Below are 20,548 nucleotides of genomic sequence, written 5' to 3' on the forward strand. Positions count from 1 at the left end.
AAACAAAATACTGTTTCCTTATATAAACATGTAGCAGTAAGCTAAACGGTACAAAGTTTACTGTATTTTTACAATTAATGTCTCTGCAGTGACGACCGAGACCAACACATTTGAAAATCTATAAAATAGAAAAACAGAAAATAATAAATTTCAGAAGGAGATTCGTTCCTCTAAATAATTTGAATTTCTAAATATAAGTTTAATAATAAAAAAAAATAAAGTTTTGTATTTTCAAATATTCTGGACTCGAGCATTATGTAAGATAAATTTAGTGTATAAAAGCGCACTTTGTGAAGAAAACACACATCCCTTAATGTCATAATATGATGTCCGACGTCCTTGTGTGTACATTAAAATATTAGGAATTTTTAATCTTAACAAGGAAAATCACTTTATTCAAATTGCATATAAGAGTTTAAACTCGAACAATGTACAAATAGAGTTACAACAGTTAAAAATTACGTAATATCACAGATTTGATAAAAAAAATTAACACATTTAAAAATATAAGATATACATTTTACAGGATTACACTGCTATCTTTTTCTTGCAAATATAGGCTAACTATTATACCTGTCTACGAACCATCATATCACTAAGGCCTCCAAAGATTTGGAAGGTCAGGAGGTTCTTGTCGTGGTATCCCCCGCAAAGGAGGAAGCACCTGATGACGACTTTTAGCAAGATCTTCATCGCATAATGTGGTTCTCATCCTTAGTATGTCAAAGGCTTGTGTTCTAGGAATACGGTCCGGAATACTTTCGTCTTCAAGTTCTTCAACACCCATAGTACGCATTCGACGCAAAACTGTTGCCTTAGTTACTTGTTGATTGCCTTTTATTTCAAAACCATCTTTCTTAGGCTGAACTAACCAAGGATTTTCTTTAACTGTTGGTTTATGGTGCATTTCGAAGTCGATTTGAGTTCGCGCTCTAGCAATGTTTCGATCATTACGACCATGTTTCGAATGTGAATGATAAATATTCTTTAAATTTTCAATCCTTTCTTCATAATTTTCCTCATTTAGTTTTGGTTGACTTGTTTTATTTTCAGGAACATACTGTTTGACGCTTAAACTAAACCTCTTCCTTTCTTTTGATTTTTTAAAATTGCTTGTGGCGCCACTTGAAATTGTAAATATTGAAGAGTTGTCATCGAAACGATCGCTCGTACTATTGGTCGATCCTTTAGCTTGCTCAGAACTGGTTCCAAAATTTAATATTGAGGGTGCCGATTTTGATAAAATAGGTTTATTCTCAGTTTCATTATCCCCAGATTCCTTCAATTTTTCAGGTGTAAGATTTATTACACGTTTGTCATCATTTTGATTATTTTTGTCACTTTGGTTCTTTTTTGTTTCCATTTTGCTTTCCTCGCTCACTTGATCTGATATATCATTTTCGATGCTTTCTAAAGGTACTACAGAATTTTTAGAATGAATCACTTTTCGCTCTTGTTTTCGCCTAGTTTGTTTTGGTGGCTTTTTATTTAAACTTTCAAAAAAGGTATTGTTAAATATCATTTTTGAAGCTTTGTCTGGCCGTGAAGCATTGTTTCCTGATCTTATATCACGTTGTTCATTGCTTGATTTTTGGAAATATGGTTGATCATCTTCCAATTTCTCCTCCAATGAATTATCAATCGATGTTACATTCGACTGATGCGGTATGCCCTTAGATTCTATAGCCATATCATTCATTGGAATGGAATCGTCGTTGTGTTGCGGGCTCTTGTTTGATGAAGGTACATTGTCCATTAAGAAACTGTTTTCGTTCTCAAAAAGATCGTGACGTGATTCTGATTTTGTCAATACACTTTGTTTTTCACAATATGTTAATGTTTTATTATGTACCTCTGCCCTATTGTTATTTTTATCCTTGTCTTTTGTCTTGTTTGATTGAAAATCTTTTTGATTCGTTTTCGTGTTTGTTTCTACTTTTTTGTCTTCCTTTTCGTCCGTTTTTAGAGTTTCTTCATTTTGTTTATTTGATATTGGGGAAATTGTATTTTTAGTTTGTCTATTGTCTTTAGCGCGCATTTGTTCTGTTTTTGTAGCTGGCTTAGTATTTGCCTCTGAATATATTATTCCATGTTCATGTGATTTATGTATTGTCTTCTCAGATTTCGATATTTCAGAATTTTGTTGGTCATTTTCTACTTTATCAACATGTTGTTTATCTAATACTCTATTTTCTGTTTTACCTTTTTGTACTTTACCTCCCTCTTTGTCCTTTTCGTTCTGATCGGGCATTGTTTCGGTATCTTTCTTATTGGGTATTGTTTTAATATCTTTCTTATCGGATATTGTTTCAATATTCTTCTTATTTGGTGTTGTTTCGATAATCTTCTTATCGGGTGTTGTTTTTATCTCCTTCTTATCGGATGTTGTTTCGATATCCTTCTTATCGGGAGTTGTTTTTATCTCCTTCTTATCGGGTGTTGTTTTTATCTCCTTCTTATCGGATGTTGTTTCGATATCCTTCTTATCGGGTGCTGTTTCTATAACCTTCTTATCGGTTATTTTTTCAATATTCTTCTTATTTGGTGTTGTTTTATTATCCTTTTTATCAGATGTACTTTCTATATTTTTATTCGGTGTAGTTTCGATATCCTTCTTATTGGGTTTTGGTTTGATATCCTTTTTATTGGGTGTTGTTTCGATATCCTTTTTATTAGATGTACTTTCTATATTCTTATTGTGTATAGTTTCGGTATCCTTCTCATCGGGTGAAGTGTCCAAGTCTTTAATTTGATTTTTTACATTCCTTTCATTTATTACCTCTAATTTAGTATTAGCTTGTTCGTTTTCATTATCAATATCTGATATTATTGTTGACTTGGCTTCTTTTTCAGTTTGTTGAACCGGATTCTTTCCGGTTTCAGTTTCAGTTGGAAATGTTTCCTTTTCTTGAGACATTTGCCCTTTTTTTGTGGATTTTTTAATCTTAGATTCAGATGAAGCTTTTCCTTTTATCTTTGTAGGTTGGTCTAATTCATTGGTTTGTTTTTTACTATTTTCTTTTTGAAATTTATTATTGTTTTCTTTTTCGACTTTAATACTATTTTCTTTCTCGACATAACTGTTTTTTCCAGAAATTTTCTTTTTGTCGTTGTTATTTTTAGCTGACTGATTTTGCCTAGAATTTTCCCTTTTTTGTTGGGCAATAGTATTTTGATTTTGCTCTTTCACAACCGTTGCATACGCTGGAGGTGGGGAATCTTGCTGTGTTTGTACTACACGTGGCGATTCTGAGTCTACATCCAGCTCAGCCTCGGAACCACTCTCTGATGTTACAACTACAGGTTTGGGTGCTGATCGTCCAAATTTTTTGTGATCCTTTTGTTTTGTTTTCTTAGTTTTAGATTTCTTCTTGCAGCACACGACACAGATGAGTATTAAGATGATTATTACAAGTAAAGCTGTTACAGCGCATGCAATTATTATATATAATAAGGTATTGTCTTTTGGTGTACCTGCAACAAAAATGTTTATGAAAATGACACTTAAAAATATGTAAACAAGGAATATTGCATGTGGATAAATCCTAGTCTCATATTCATATCTAAATGAATTCCAAACGTTATGATTTGAAAAAAAAAGTAGACGGTCTTAAAAACGTTAAAACGTAACTAACAATTTCAGTCATGTTGACTTTTTTGTAAATTTTATCCTGCAGCCAATTTTGCTTTCTAAAGTTTCTATCTATATATTATAGTTTTCGTTTTCAAGATAAAAGGCACAAAACGCAAAAAAAATATCATTAATGGGCAATAATGAGATAACTTTAGATTTCAACCATAAGCCAGGGTTATTTGTAAATATTGTCTTGTTGATCAATAAGTCTTAAAGATGAATTTTGTTAGTTAGATTTTTTATCTATCTATTGTAATTTTCAAGATATGAGACAAACATTCAAAAAGTTGGTAAAAACGTCATTTAAGGGTGATAACTCTTACAAACGGTCTTCTGATGATTTTGGTCTTGTTGATTTATTTGAAGTTCTGCTCTTGCTGATGATTTTGCTATTTTCGAGATAAAATGGAAAATATAAAATGGAAAATTCGTCATTTAAGGACAATAACTCATATAAAAATCGCCTGACAGTTTTTATTTTAACGGACTAAAGTAAAAGCTCAACATATGAACATATTTACTACTGTCCGAATTTCTTTATTTAATGCAGTTTTTCCAAATAATAGACAAAACATGCATTTACTCACATGTTTATTTCTATCAATACCAACCGTTTTGTGTAGCAGGTGGGGTCGGGTTATCGGTCTTATTTTAAAAACTATATTCATTTTTGTACCTAAATGATAATTATGGACAGGTTTGGTTAAATTTAGCCAAGAAATTTCAGATGATAAGATTGGTGTCAAAGTTAATAAACGACGACACAGACGACGACAAGACGAAGACGAATAACGATGAACATCGCAAGCAAAGTGATGACAAAAGCTTACTTGGCCTTACCGCTGAGCTAAAAATATATAACAAAGCGTTTATAATAATTTTAATTTCAAGAAGATAAATGTGCTAAAAACACCTTATTTAAGATATGTCAGCTCAGATAATTAGTAATTATGATAATAGATTGCATCAATAAACTTAGTTTGAATCATAGTGAATTATGCCTAAAACAGTTAATTACAAACAACGAACATGTCTTATAAATTATTCTCTTATTAAGTCCCGATAAGAACACACGTCATTTTAGACACTATTGTCAGTAAATACTGTTACAATTGCTTTATAGAAACTCATTCGTTTTTACATACTTGCAGCGACTTGTACAGTTGTACTACTAACAGTACTTGTTGGTGCTCCTTGTAGGATGTAGCTAACACGAAAACCTTCTGCTGCAATTGTGTCGTCAGTTGTAAATAGAACGTACATAGTTCCATCTGTACTTTGCAATGTGAATGGAGGAGGGTTGTGAAGTCCACAGCACGTTTGCAAGAGGAGAGTTGCGCTTGAGTTGGAGCCTATTGAAAAAATAAAAACAGAAATAGAATTGAAAAAAATATCAACCCTGAAATATATCTGATTAATTATTTTTATTTGAAAATAAGGAGATTTATGAGATAAACTTAATTAAAACAGAAACAACACAACACAGAATACAAGACGACATATAGCAATGTAAAAAAATCAACAGAAACGTTTTGAATATATCAAACAGACATTAACAAATGCCAACCAGCTTACTCTGCTCACGTGAAAGTGAGCAATCTTAAACTCTATGTTGGCTGTTGTACTTCGGAAACATTTTGAGCATTAACGTCGTTAACAGTGCAAAGATGTACAATTGAATGTAATTTTCAGGGTCCATTTTTTTAAAAATCCAAACGCAAAAATACTAGAGATAATTAGTTGTATAAAGAAGATAGGACTTGTGGTGTAGCGTCGAATGAGACTATTATCCAATTGAACTTTTAAAGTCCACCAAACTGACACATAAAAAAAAGACGAAGAAGTAAAAATTATAGAACATTGAACGGTCTCATCCAGAACTAAACTTTACCAAATATTAAGTAGGACAAAATGTGAAAAATAATGATTTCAAAAGAAAAATGTAAATCAGCGGTCTAATTCAAAACAAAAATTAAGACAGATAGTGAACAACGATAACACCTGAATGACATTTTCCTGGCTTAAGACTAGCAACAGAAATGGATAAGGATAAACACTCAACCCTCCCACCAACATGGATCTGTGGCGAAAATGCCCCATATAGTAACAAACTATAAAAATTAGTTCGATAATGCAATAAGAACACAAAAACTATCTAAATGCAAAATCGACAAGAAACTTTCTAAGAGTACTCGTAGTTACTAAATTCTTATTCTAAAGCAAATTCAATTAAACAATTTACCATGTTTACCAAGACACAATTTTTAGTTCAGCTAAATTTCAGACTACAGCTTAGCGAATTATTTGAATAAAATTTTCAAGAATTCAAAAATAGAAAAATTATATGAAAACCTTCTCGCGCTAGGTCAGGTTTGTGGGTTAAACATCAACATGCATCATCCCACAGAAGACACACATTTGTAAACTGCATACATCTTTAAACGATCATTCAGGAATTTAAAATGATCAAACGAGAAAGTCAACTTCATCAATCAAATATTCAAAGTGTTTCTAGCTCTGCATTATAAATTGATTAAAAAGAACATATGAGTTCAAACATGTATGTATCGCAATGGGAAAATGTCCTGAAGTTTTCTTATTTTTTAGTTGTATAATTTTAAGTAAGACGGCGTGTGATTTACACATTTATGAGACTATTTTCTGTTTGTATGGTTTGATTTCTGATACTGCTTGCCTATGAGTAATTTTCAGTTAGTTTAAAGAATTGAAAACAACATTTTTAATAATATTTTGCGTCCGAAGCGCTTTTCTGGATTTACCTTCATCAGGAACGCTCAAAACAAAACATTTGAAACCCGAAGATGTACAAGTACACAAAAAAGAATTATAATGTTAACACACCATCGTAAATAAAGACGTGATCAAACAGACATATTTTCTTGGCAGCCTCTATAACACATGCCTCGAATTCTATTGTAATCGTGTAGTTTGCTATTTCTCCGGTTATCAACCAGTCTCGAGAATAATTACTGCAATTAAAAAAATACACATATATATATATATAGAGAGAGAGTCTATAAGAATCTACCAACCAGTAAACTTAATAGGTATTGGATCATCAAAATTGACAATACTGCACAAACAGGAAAAACTTCAAGACTCATATATATAAATATATATATCATGTACTGTAGTACGCCGCTAGATTAAAACTGACGAGGAAAGGTAACACACGGCCAGAGAAAGCTCTTTTTTTGAGAGCCCAGGTGGTCGTGTGGTCTAGCGGGACGGCTGCAGTGCAGGCGATTTGGTGTCACGATATCACAGTAGCATGGGTTCGAATCCCGGCGAGGGAGGAACCAAAAATTTGTGAAAGCAAATTTACAGATCTAACATTGTTGGGTTGATGTTTAGACGAGTTGTATATATATATATATATATATATATATATATATATATATATACTATTGTTAACGTCAATCTATATATATACTATTGTTAACGTCAATCAATTGTTTTATTTATATACAAGTCACATTACCTGAAGATCTGCGGAAGCAGTGAAAGTACTAGTAAAAAGTGATGCATTGAAACAGTTATTATCTTTTAATAATTTTCTTATATATATATAAAATGACTGAATAAATGTAACTTGCAAAACCCAGAATGTTGTATACATTCTTCAGTGTCGATGTGGCATGCAGTATGTTGGCGAGACAAAACAGCCATTCAACAAACGCATGAATGGTCATCGTAGTGACTACACCTGCAAGCCCGACCTCCCCGTAAGTCGTCATTTAAGATCCCATAGGTACGCCCAAGCTGATCTTAAAAAACTTACCATCACCATCATAGATCACAACGAGGACTGGTCAAAGACAGACTTGCTCGGGAAAGTTTTTGGATAAGAAAGCTCAGGACAGTTTCCCCAGAGGGCATTAACGAAAAAACATATAAGAGTCACTTATTTTCCCTACCATCACTAATTTCCTGCCATCACTTGTGTCCAGTAACTCCGGCTTCCGTACTGGATTCTTACACTTTTCAGGAATTTTTTAATTATACTAGTTTTAATTACAGTTGGCAGGGATGTGTAAATACGCAGCCACGTTCTATTACTTAACCTTAGTAAAAAATTATTACTCATTTTTCTTATCATCGAATTGCTATATTTTTGGGATGTTTAAAAACGCAGTCTCTGTTGCAATTTTTCTACCGTTGTCATATTTTAATTATTATGCCAGCTTAGATCTGTCAGGACTGTTTTATTGGGACTGTATTTCCACGCAGTTGTTTAACATCTCAACTATCACCACCTTTGGGAATTAAGAGTTGTGCCAGGTCACATCGTAAATAACTCTTTTATTTTGGCATATATTTCTAGTCTTGCGCCGTGTTTGGAAATTTTAAAAATTGTTCCAGCGTTCGTTCCAATTGTATAGATTTCAAGATTTTGAAAGAGTCTTAATTTGAATTGACATGATTCATTTGTCATGGTGCAATTACCGAGGAAGGATATCTGTTATCCGAAATATCTAACATATTGTTCTTTTTATTGTGTTTTTGGTGATGTTGTACCCTTTTAAACTTGTTATATATATATATATATATATATATATATATATATATATATATGATCATAATATGGTACATTAAGATTATCTGTATCAATTTAACTTGTTACAATAGAGGAAGACATCGGTATAGTATGTAATCTACAGCTCCATCGTAATATCTTAATATATAATTACAGCTCAATTCCTTCTGACATAGGTGACCAAAAAGGGAAATCCTATAATTATTACCTCGACTATCTTTAGGAGGATCTACCGTCACAATTATGTTATTGTTTTTATTATACAATCAATCAGTGTTTATATATATACTAGTCAACAAAGGTAACGGTACAGACGTTTAAACTCAAATTTATCATAAAATATAATAAAAGTCGAAAAATATAAAACTGTCCAATGAACAAAATATTCATTAGTAAGGCAATGTACAGTGCTTCCAATTTCGTTATTATATCAGAAAAATTAAAGGGAAATGTAACACTAGATTTTTGTGAAGCAAATGAAAAAAAATTGGAAAATGTGATAAATCTCTTTAGATTTCAACCTTTGTGGTTAATCAGATAGTATAATTAAATCGTTTTTCTATTTTTTCTGCAGAAATAAAATATGTGATAAATATATTGAAGCATGTATTTTCCATGTTGGCACTGGTATCATCAATCGACTCATATCGGTCTCGCCTAAAGTCTCGGGCTAATATTGGAGTCTCGGGATGATACCAAGGCAAATATGGAAAAGTGCATAGATATATTATGTATATTAAATTGTGAAACTACTCCTTAACAACGGGGAAAGCGTATGAGGTAATGACATCTGCGTCATCATTAACATAGTATTTATTAACAACATTATTTATTACAATCATTATTTATTGTAATAAAAATGGACCAATATACTTGCAAATATTCAAATGTCTATTACAAAACCGCTAAAATAACATAAAACATTGGTTAGTTCATAAAAGAACATTACAGTTACAAGTTCATATTCATATATAATGGAAAATCTTTCTGTCGTCCATAAAAGATAAAACAAATCGAACTTGAAACTAAAAAAACGTTCGCTCTTAACTACACCTAGCCACAATTTAAGCAACACCTGATATTTTGTCAGAAATGATTTTAATGTTAACATAGATAATCGAAATAGCGAAAAAATTAACCAAACTTGTGATAACATACAGAATGTTAATTGCCAAGTGAAAGTTTTGACCGTTTTCATGATTTAAATTTGGGACTTTTACATTTTGGACAAATGATAAAAAAAGACAATATAAAGTTTCAACTTATACTGAAATTTTTGACAAATTTGCTTTACACTATACACAAAATTATTTTCTTTTCTTAACTCAATTGTGACAATTTGTGAATACATTCAAGTTAAAAAAAATGGCAAAAAAAGACAAAATAAAGTTTCAACTTAAACTGAAGTTTTAGACAAATTTGCTTTACACTATACACAAAATTCTTTTCTTTTCTTAACTCAATTGTGACCATTTGTGAATACATTCAAGTTCAAATTATGTTAGTAGCGAGTGTAACCTCCGCGCTTCGGGAAAAGTTCATCCACACGTCGTCTTATGCTCCAAACTAAGGCCGTGTTCACACCAAACGCCGTGTAGAGTAAACATGTTTACAATTACTTTAGTGTAGTGTACACAGGTTTCACATTACATTTGTTCACATCTATACACCGTGTTTAGCTACCTGTACATAAGATATGTTCCCACTTGTAAACTATATGTCATTTAAATGTTCATTACGTAGAACCAAATTCAAAATATTTGGACAATTTTTCTAGCGATAAGGGAACAACCATTTGACTTCAAAATGGGGTTGGGGATGGGGGGGGGGGGGGGTTGAATGGAGATATTCCGATCCCCAATTTGATAAAATAAAAATGGTCATACAGATGATAAAAAAAATATTATGAATCAAGAGTTCCCCCATACATTATAGTGTTAAATATTGAAAAAAAAAGAATTTGATCACCAGCATCGAAAAAAAAAAGAATAAAAACGTACGCGCGAAAAAAATCTGACTCAGATAAAAAAAAAATAACCCTCCCCCTTTTTTAAGTTAAGTGGTTGCTACTTTATAAAAGCCATTTTTATAATTTGTAGTAGTTTGAATATACTAGAGATGTCTCGATTACGCATTAGAAAACGTTAGCTGCAGCAGCGTGCTTACAGCCGAAAAAAAGGATTGAGATATTAGGGATCACTACATTTTTATCTTTTCTGTTCGTTTCAAATGGTATTTCTTCTCCAAGGAGTATTTAGTAAAGGAATAGGGTAACGTTTTTTTTATTTATTTTAAGTGTTATTTAACGGATCTGATATACTAGACAAACATATCATTTACCTCACACTTTTTTTAGTCATGCATTTATGCGTGAATCGTTGTTTGAGTAAAGACCAGTGGCGAATATTTCTGTGTACGTCAAGTTGATTCGGGAAGACCTTTTCAAATGAATTAGGCAGCAACTATTTACTTCATTTTTTGTGGAGGGGAGGGGGAGCGGAGGACGGGGGACGTGAGCTATTGATTTTTTTCAGAACAAATTTTGGTGACAAGTCAAAATCAATTTTAGCATTATAAATAGTGGCAGCTGAGGGTGAAACAAACAATTTTTTTTTCAGGGCCAAAAACTGGAAACATTTTTTGTTTCCAAAACAAAATCCATAGCTCACCACCCCACCCCCTTGCCTTTATGTTTTATACTCAACAATAATAATAGCCTCCCCCCGAAAATCAATTGGTAGCTGCCTTATGGGTTCGGCAATGATGCTGCTTTGAGTCTTGATCAGGGGTTAATGAAGTACGTTATTTAAAAAAAAAACAAAAAAAAACTGTAAAATTTAGACAACAATTTCTGTAAAGAACTTTACTAATAATTATCAAAAATATCAATTTTACTCAAAAATAGTTTCCTCCTTAAATATATACACGGTAAAACTAATGTCCTAAATGCCTAGTTTTGTGTACACTTAACCTACACAAGGCCTACATTGACTATCGACTGTGTGTAGATAAAACATCATTTAAACTACATGTAAACATTGAGTTTTATCAATGGGAACGCAATTGTGTTTAGTTTACGTGTGAGTTACACTAACACAACACCTTTTTTAGGTCAACGTGAACACGGCCTAAGTGTCGTAATGTTCTAACTAGAATTATTTGCCATTCTTTAATCAAGGTTGCTCGTAATTCATGTTAATTCTGACAAGCTGGAACCCTGTTGTTGTTTTTCAACCAATACCATCCCAGCCATGGTTGGTGAGATTCTGCACACCGATATCCCGGATGACCATCGCGTTATTTTAAGCCCGTCATAGTCCCATCCAGAACATACAGGTCTATTTTGCAGTCGTATGAAAACGATCCCCAAACTGTCAAACTCCCACAACCAAACTCTGTAGTTACAAGGTTGTGCTATTCCATGTATGCTGTATTCTGAAGACGCCATACACGCATGTGCCAATCAATATGATGTAGAAGGAATCTGCTTTCGTCAGACCAATAGACTCATCGCCACTTGCTGATACCAGGTGAAAACTAATGTCGATCTAGACGATAAGTACGAGTCAACAATGGTCTTTTGACTGTCCTACGGACACGACAATGGGCCTTTTCATCTCTTACATATGTATTACATGGCCTATCAGAACGTTCGCAACGATCGTACTATCTCTATTGCTCTTTAATAACCTCAAAATGACACTTTACACAAACCAAACCTGCTATTCTTTGCAGATTCAACCAATGACTTGCTATTTCTGTGCAATTGTAAACCTACATCTGTCCATCTTCGAACATACAAGATTTATCTTATAAAAAAATTAACCGACAAAACAGGACGTAACACACCTGAAATTCTATTGCATGAAACGTGCATTGAAAAAAGTTGTATGAAGTTTTAAAAATCCTATTTTTGAGATACTCTTATTTGTCGATTAACACTACATTAACGAATTATACGGAAACAAAGTCGTATCAAATTTGATCATAAAACAATCTAAAGATGCAAAAACATTTAGGTGATGCTAAATTTTGGGCGAGACTTATATATTATATAGATTTTTAATCCTCTTGTTTTGAGTGTATCGGATGAAGGCTGTAAAAAAAGGCTTGTCATGTCTATTACACGTTTATATTATCTTTTTTTTTTAAACTTATCCGATGCATCTTTTCCGTCTTGATAGTTCATCCACAATATCATGAAAAAACAAACGATTATTGTTACCAACAACTCATTACTTTGTTAACACTGTATGGTTTATTCTAATACATCCTTCTATCAATACCAATGGATTTATGCATTTTCCTTCTTTCTAAGTAAATCCCATTGTTTATTATAAAATAGATTTGCACTAACTTACCCTTCTGGATAATGTACAGTGCCATCATAAGAGTCATGTGACACGAATCTTTGTAAGTATGCATTAGCTATCAAGTCGATGGTACAATTAACGTCTGAAAATAGATATAAAAGATCAAATGGTTCTCATAAATCATGAAATGTATGTTGCTTTAAAAGTAATAATTCAAATATTTTTTTACATATTTTTTATTTGGATCGTTTATTTAAAAACATGATCTTTATATTCTTATGTTTGAAAGAGAGATTGCCACCACAAAGGTTCTTGTTGTTTTGATTAACACCGGATTAACTATAATTGTTCGATCAGAAATTTTTTCAAAAGATCATCGGTACACTAATTGTGTATTAACTAACCCTTTATTTGTTTCAGGCTGACTTTATGTAATTTCAGAAAATCAGTTTCAATTTAAAGATATAGGTAAACAATAAATGAAATGTAAAATTATTTGTCAAACAATTAAAATCAATGCCCAACATTTGAAAGGTGTCTCCAACTGTAATTCTTTTCGATGTATATAAACATTCATCTGAGGCTATAGCTTGTAATTATAAATCACTTCCTTAGAGAAGAAAAATAAAAAAATCAAACGTGTTCACATTGTATTTTGATTGATTGCGAGGTTTAAAAAAGTCAACTATACTATTGAAGCAAACAAGTTACATGCACATTTACATGAAATAATTGTCCTAATTTCTCTTCTTATATATTCTTTGCAAAGTTATACATTTACAACAACAAACATAAATACGATCTGAAAGCTTAACTTCCAAATTGAATTCCTCTCCTTTGTTTTACACATTCCCAACTAGCAGTATCGATTATACACAACAGTGCTTAGGTACAATGTACCGTATATACCGCAATAGAGGATTTGCAATGCTATTTCTCTGGATTCGAACTTTTGCAAACCACAATCCGAATATGCATGCTTGTAAATGCGAGTGTAAACAAAATGGAATGACTACGCCATGGCTTAAAACGAAAAAAAATTTAGTCAAACAACAGTAAAACACAACAAAGAAAACTAAAGACTGATCAACGCGATGGTGTTCTCAAGTGCATTTTGTAGGATTCGAGAGTTTCAATCTGTGATTCCTTATTATTCAACGTAGAATAGGCCTTAATAATGATGAAAATTTAAAAGATTTGATTGAAGAACAAATATCTTGTCTTTCAGACTAATTTTAATTATCATGAACAGTGACCAATAAACATTCTAATTTTTACCAAAATGTAGCTTCACTAAAATATGAAGACTAAATATGAGAAAACAATATGACGTATATCATAATAAATGTTAACTGTATACATGTACTTATTGCCTATACACATTGATTTCTCCTCCAATATACATGTACGAATAATCAGTGTCACTGTTTTGAGAGTTACGTTTTTATGAAGTGTTTATAATGCAAACAGAATTGATGGTTTTAAACAAATATTTCACTTTTGATATAAACTTCTCTTTACTCAAAATTAACAAACATTAAGTACTATGGATTTATCTGTTTTCGTGGATGCTAGTTTTTGTGGATTGAGGAAAACGTATATTTTCGTAAATATTTGATTTCGTGGACTTTATAAAAATAAAAAGATGAGGTATGATTGCCAATGTTAACTCTCCGCAAGTCATCAAATGGCACAGACATTTACAACGGGTGAAAAACCAAACATTAAGCTCATACACTTGCGGGTAGTGGTCTTTATTACTGTTCCATCTCATACAAGAGCGTTTGTGTCATACTGATTGTTAGGGGCAGACAATTTGCTTCTTAGTGGAATACCTAAAGCCAGGTTGCCTATGTTTTATCATACACATTCTGAATAAGTTTGGTCAATTTATATTAAAACCAGAGTCACCTGTGACGTACATAGTTTGAACTGGCTGCTACCAGCCTGTCTCTCGTAACCTTCAAAACTTTACAATCATATTGAAAGAATTTTAAGTGATTGTTAGAGACAAATAACGACTATTTTTATATACATGTTCATTACTTCCATATATTTAATATTATTATCATCAGGTGAAAAGGTTACCACTTCATATAAGATTATTAATACTATCCAAATACAATAATATACAGCTATTACTTCATAACATAAATGACAGTTGGAGACTGAATAAATATTTAGTTATCAAAAAAGCGACGAATAGTTTAAATGTACTCTCGAAAAGTTATTACTGAAACATTTACACCCGATATTCTAAATCCTGTTTTAGCATGAATTAAATGAACGATTCAATCTGTTCCTTACGTCGTAACTACAATCCCCTTCCCTTTCCTGAATGTGACCGAATTAGACTATTTACCGGATTTATTATCACATAAGCAACACGACGGGTGCCGCATGTGGAGCAGGATCTGCTTAACCTTCCGGAGCACCTGAGATCACCCCTAGTTTTTTGGTGGGGTTCGTGTTGTTTATTTTTTAGTTTTCTATGTTGTGTCGTGTGTGCTGTTGTTTGTTTGTCTTTTTCATTTTTAGCCATGGCGTTGTCAGTTTGTTTTAGATTTATGAGTTTGACTGTCCCTTTGGTATCTTTCGTCCCTCTTCAATATCAAAATCATATAACAAATTCTCTGTTAAAGAACGAATCTTACTTTTTACGTTTAATTATATGCTTCACCATTTATTTATTTTATTATTTCATACAAAATAGCATTGATAGCATCACACACTTTCCCGGTAATGATTTTAAAATTAAAAATCGGTTGTGATTGTTTCAGCACGGTACATGTTACAGTTTTAATTTGGGTTTCATTTAAAGTTGTTGAATGATACTTATCTAATGTCTTTTGAAACATTTTTCAGAAAAAAAAATTCAAACAAAAGCAAAAGACATGATAGAAAAAAAAATGTGCACACATAAATGTTAACTGAAGGATTTTAGGGAGAAATACACTTGAAAGATAAAAGAAAAATGAACCAAACATTAGTCCATTTACATAAAAGTATTGGTAAACAGTAATTATGTAATTGATAATAAGAAGGTTATGCAAATGTGGGTCTACGTGAACATACATTGTACATGCCTCATAAAATGAGAGCTATAATTTATATTGGATTATATTAGTTAAAACACATTTCTTAATCTACTAAACCGATTCAAAATCTATTTGAAGAAACAGGATTGATAAACTGTCAATATTTTAACTAAACAGCAATTTATTCTAAGTTCAATCAAAGTTGAAATATGACTAAGTACATTGAATCGTAATCATTAAGTTCTTTCTCGGAACTAATTGTAAAATTCTTTTGTTCGAAAATGGATTTTTGTTGATATCGATTAGTTTTGCGGATGTAAAAAGTTGCATTTGAAATAAAAACGAAACAATTCATTTGAGAGACTGATGTAATGTCATTTTGTATAACCTTTATTTAAGATTTTAAAAATTTTCACAGTTGTTCCAAAAAGGTAACTCGTTGTTTTTCTGTCGTTGGTTTCGAAACAGTTGTCTTACTGTCTTATTGAAGTATTCTCGATCCCGCATCTAATTTCATTTATATTGTAGTTTTGTTATGAGCCCGAATACCTCCTATTCACTTTCAGATGTTAGCAAAAAGGCATGAATTTGACTTGCAATTCATGAAAGCCAAACCATACAGTCATCTGTCAAATTGCTTTTATAGTTAAAACCAAGTTTCACTGAACGAACTTATGTTATATAAATATATATATACTTTCTAAGAATTTATGGTCATATAAATAAATGCATATTCTTATTGTTTCCTTTTTGTATCAACATCACTTGCTAACCTTACTTGATTTTTTTTCTATGGAAGGAAAAATTGTTTTTGTAAAAATATTCACTCTGAATCAAACATAAAATTATCTGGAAGACAATATCAATCAAAACCAAGGAGTAAACAAAGACTCAAAAAACCAAAGGACATTTACATCAACAGTTATAAATAATAATTAAGAGACAACACGAACTCCACTAAAAACCGGGAGTCAAATCAGGTGCTCCGGAACGGGTAAGCATTTCCTGCACCGTATACGGCACCCGTCATGCTATTTCTTTGTTCAGTTCGGTAATGATGGAAGGTTATTATGACTAAGGAAGAATATCAGATATGATTTCTGACACAATGACATTATCAAATTGAATGAAAACATATGCGTCACATTCGGATGATGTGTATTTCAACAAACAATTGGCATTCCTATAGGAACCAGCTGAGTGTCTTTTGGTGCCTATCTATTCCTTAATTCACATTAGGCTAATTTCATACAGTATACTTCTTATGAAGAGCGAAAAAAAGAAAACATTGTCTTTTAACTGAATTGTTACCTATACAGATGAAGTCCAGTTTCATTAGATTATTCAAAGTTTTGTTATCACGTTGAACACATCTATCCAATTTATGTCGAAATAAAGTGTGTCTCCTATTTGGACTTAGATATGTAAAATTGACAATGATAGTAGGTTGAGAACAAAAGTTATGATTGCAGCTTAGCAATTGTGAAATTTCCATTATTATATATATGTATATATCAACATTCCAGCAGTGCCTGTATTTTGAGTATATACTTCATGATCCATGTGGCATACATAATTTCTTCGAAGATTTGTACGCACACTTTTACGGCTCAGTTGGCCCTGATGAAATAACTTAATAGATGCATCTGCAATTCCGTCTTTTTTTACGCAAATGTGAACTACCGAATTATTGTAATCACTAGGTTTGTACTTTCACGAACAAGAGGACGGATGCCACATGTATCCTTCGGGAACACCTGAGATTACTCACGATTTTGGCGTCGCTCGTGTGGCCCATTCTTTAGTTGTATTTGTTTGTTCTTTGCCAAATCGTTGAAAGATAGGTTACGTTTTATGAGTATTAATATTCCTTTGGTATCTTTTATCTCTTTATTGTACCGTTAATGGAGTATTTGTTTTAACTGTCTTTTTGAAATTAAATGTCGAAAACTTTATCACTAGACTTCAAACTGAATGTCAAAAGAAAAGTGTTAACACGTTATCTGCTTTTTTGTACAATATGTTTTAAATCCGAAAAACAAATAAGATAAATACATATTTTTACAAAATTCTAAAATCTAGCATCTAAAACAGATATAAAAAAGAATATATATTGTCCTTGACCACACTCGATAAGGTTATTCATTATTCAAAATTAAGACAATTGATATCAATTTATGATTTTGTTAAAAACCATTGGAAAAAAACGACTGTTTTACATCTTAGAAAAATTCTTTACGATAAACCAACATCATGGAAAATGTCTTATGTAAATAGTGATAATTTTATTTGTAATTTTATGTCTATATAATCTTTTACATCCTTACATTATCACAAAAAAGCTAAAAATTCGGTAAAATTATTTTCCAAACAAGTAACTGTGGCATTATGATGCAAAACCGTCTATAAAAGCAGATATCTGTTATGGTATTTTCTGGAATCGTGTCGGTGCAACGAGACCAAATTAAAAGAAGACGAAATAATTTCGCATAGAAATTCATTAAGTGCCCTTCTTCGTTAATGCCGGTCTTAAAAATAATTAAACAAATAATAAATGTATAAACAATTAATTCCCATAAACAGTATCAAACCCCATAATTCCAATTCTATACATTGTACCAATTGATCACAATACAAGATTGGAATTAAATGTAACCTTGTTTCCGCTCACTGTATATTGGTATTACTTTTATTTGTTTTCAATATCGGCGTTTAGTTACCCTAATGTTTTGATTTGTTTCAGTATTTTATATGTGAAGTGTTAAAATTGACAAAATAGAGCATTAACAAAGGGACATTTCTAATTAATGGGTTAAAAACAGACAGTTCTGATGAATAACACTATAACATTTGACTGTTGTCAAGCACGTGATGTAAATGGTGAGATTAGCATGTTCATGGGGAATCCTTCTTCATCAGCACAACCGATAGCTGATAAATAAATGTTCTCCGTATTCTTTACAAATTAGCCACAAAAGGAATGTAAGGCAGTGAGATAAAATGTACATACATACATTGTAGTAAATTTTATTAGACTAAATGATAAAAATTAAATTATTTACCACACTTGCAAGACTTTAAAATATAATATTATTTACAAGAGTCATATTTGCCGGTAAACTTTTTTGCGAGTTTTTAATAAAAAAAAAAACAAAAAAAAAAAAAAAAACAAAAAAAACCATGTTAATAAACAAATGGAAATGAGCATTTATACTTCGAGGTATGCATATTGTTCATTTTCTTACATTCGTCCTTTTCATTTTGGTGTTTGTATGTACTAAAATAGCGACCGTGGTTAATGTTTTATTAAAACAAAATGAAAATGTATATTATGTAAATTACTACAGAAAAGGTATTCTAATTTTTAGTTAATTTAATATCTTCATACATCATTCATGAAAAAAGAACTGCTTCCTTTTATCTCAGGTTTCCATACTTTTTTAGAATTCTATTTCAATTTGCTTGTCTTTAATTCTACAAAGTTTCAGAACTTCAGTACTCAGTTGAGACGAAATATGAATAACACACTCTAAGCATAGAAAGAGAAAGATACCAACATGTCACCAGTAGACAAACTTAACGATATAATATGCATGGAAACGTTGTGCACCTATTATGCTTGAAATATCATAAATTATACTAAGGTTTGCAATTTGCAAACAATACCTATAATGATATAATGATTTGCCTCTAAATAAGTGTAAATTGCATTTCGACATTAATGTGTTGATTGTCTTATAAACAGAGAAAGAAAAAACGTAAAAAAAGAAGATTGATTAAGGAAAGAGAAATTGTAAAAAAAGCGAATTATATGTTCTCTTCATACCTTTCAACACCAATAATATTCCAATCAGTACGTAAATGTAAGACTTCATTATTTATATTCCATTTTGTTTTTGACTATGATTAAAGATCCTATTTTGTTCAACACTTCATCCTCGTTCAAAGGTAAACTTGTTCATGTCACTACCTAAGTAGATCCCCTGCGTATCCTTAAACTTTTGGAATTCCACTGATACCAAGTCTTAATAGATAGATAATGTATTTCACACTTTTTTCAAAGCAATATACCATCCAAGTGAAACAAGCATAAGTAAAAATGCTTTATTATTTATAAACCATATTTTACTGATTCTGTTGATAACTATCGTTCCTTTGGTACTGGCGCATGTTTGCACCACGATCAAGTATTAAATGACTTCAACTGTGGAAGGTTCAGTAATATAAATCAATTTCGGAAGCTTAGAATCGATAGCAATTTACCTGAACGTGTAGGATTTTTCATATTTTCATATATTCTATGTGGGTTTTTAAACAAAGCAACGGTAAATGTTAATTAGCTGTGAAACATCATAGTTACATTTCTATAAAATTCTCAGAAGAAGCTGATGCTTTGACAATTAAACTTTACAACGAAGATTGCAATTGATTGGATTTTTATATCTATGATAATATTATTGATAATAATAATGCATTTTCAAATACACATAGAAGTCGTTGTGAAATAATGTAAGTGATTAATTCAAGGCTATTTAAAGGGACGATTTTGACAAAATTATAACTATTTTTAAAGATGCTTAAAACAAAGATATGTTCATTAACTTAACAATATGATCACTGGAATGTTTACTTAAACAACAGAAGTGTTCATACTTGATAACGAATATTGTGTTGCGTGCTTAATCATCTCATTAATTATGCATAGGGTTTATTTTCCCCAACTATATTTGATAATTTCTTTAAATAAAACGTACGTACCTATTTGACGCCATTTATCAAATTATGTCACTATATAAAACATAGCAAAATATAACAATCCATAGCCATACTGTTCCAAAACGTTTCTCGAATAATGACAATATCATACACTTGTTTTTACATTTGTATGACAAAGCAATACGGATAATATACCCGTGTTTGGGAATTAAATCAAGGCCCTTATAAAGGACACAGTACACCAGCAGAATACTACAAAACATAATTTTCGTAATTTATTTGGCCTTTT

At 31.5% G+C, this 20,548-nt stretch overlaps 1 protein-coding gene across 1 annotated transcript; it reads right to left on the reverse strand.

Moving 5' to 3' along the window:
* Positions 1–378: 378 nt before the first annotated feature.
* Positions 379–19,743, reverse strand: LOC143085416 (uncharacterized). Its single transcript, XM_076261745.1, has 5 exons — positions 19,370–19,743; positions 12,554–12,647; positions 6,497–6,624; positions 4,780–4,986; positions 379–3,474 (listed from the first exon to the last, which is right to left on the reverse strand). Exons 1-5 carry the CDS (start codon positions 19,416–19,418, stop codon positions 596–598), a joined length of 3,357 nt encoding a protein of 1,118 aa, XP_076117860.1. The 5' UTR covers positions 19,419–19,743; the 3' UTR covers positions 379–595.
* Between the last annotated feature and the right edge of the window lie 805 nt (positions 19,744–20,548).

The sequence above is a fragment of the Mytilus galloprovincialis genome, chromosome 8 (genome assembly GCF_965363235.1).
Source record: "Mytilus galloprovincialis chromosome 8, xbMytGall1.hap1.1, whole genome shotgun sequence".
NCBI classification, from domain to species: domain Eukaryota; kingdom Metazoa; phylum Mollusca; class Bivalvia; order Mytilida; family Mytilidae; genus Mytilus; species Mytilus galloprovincialis.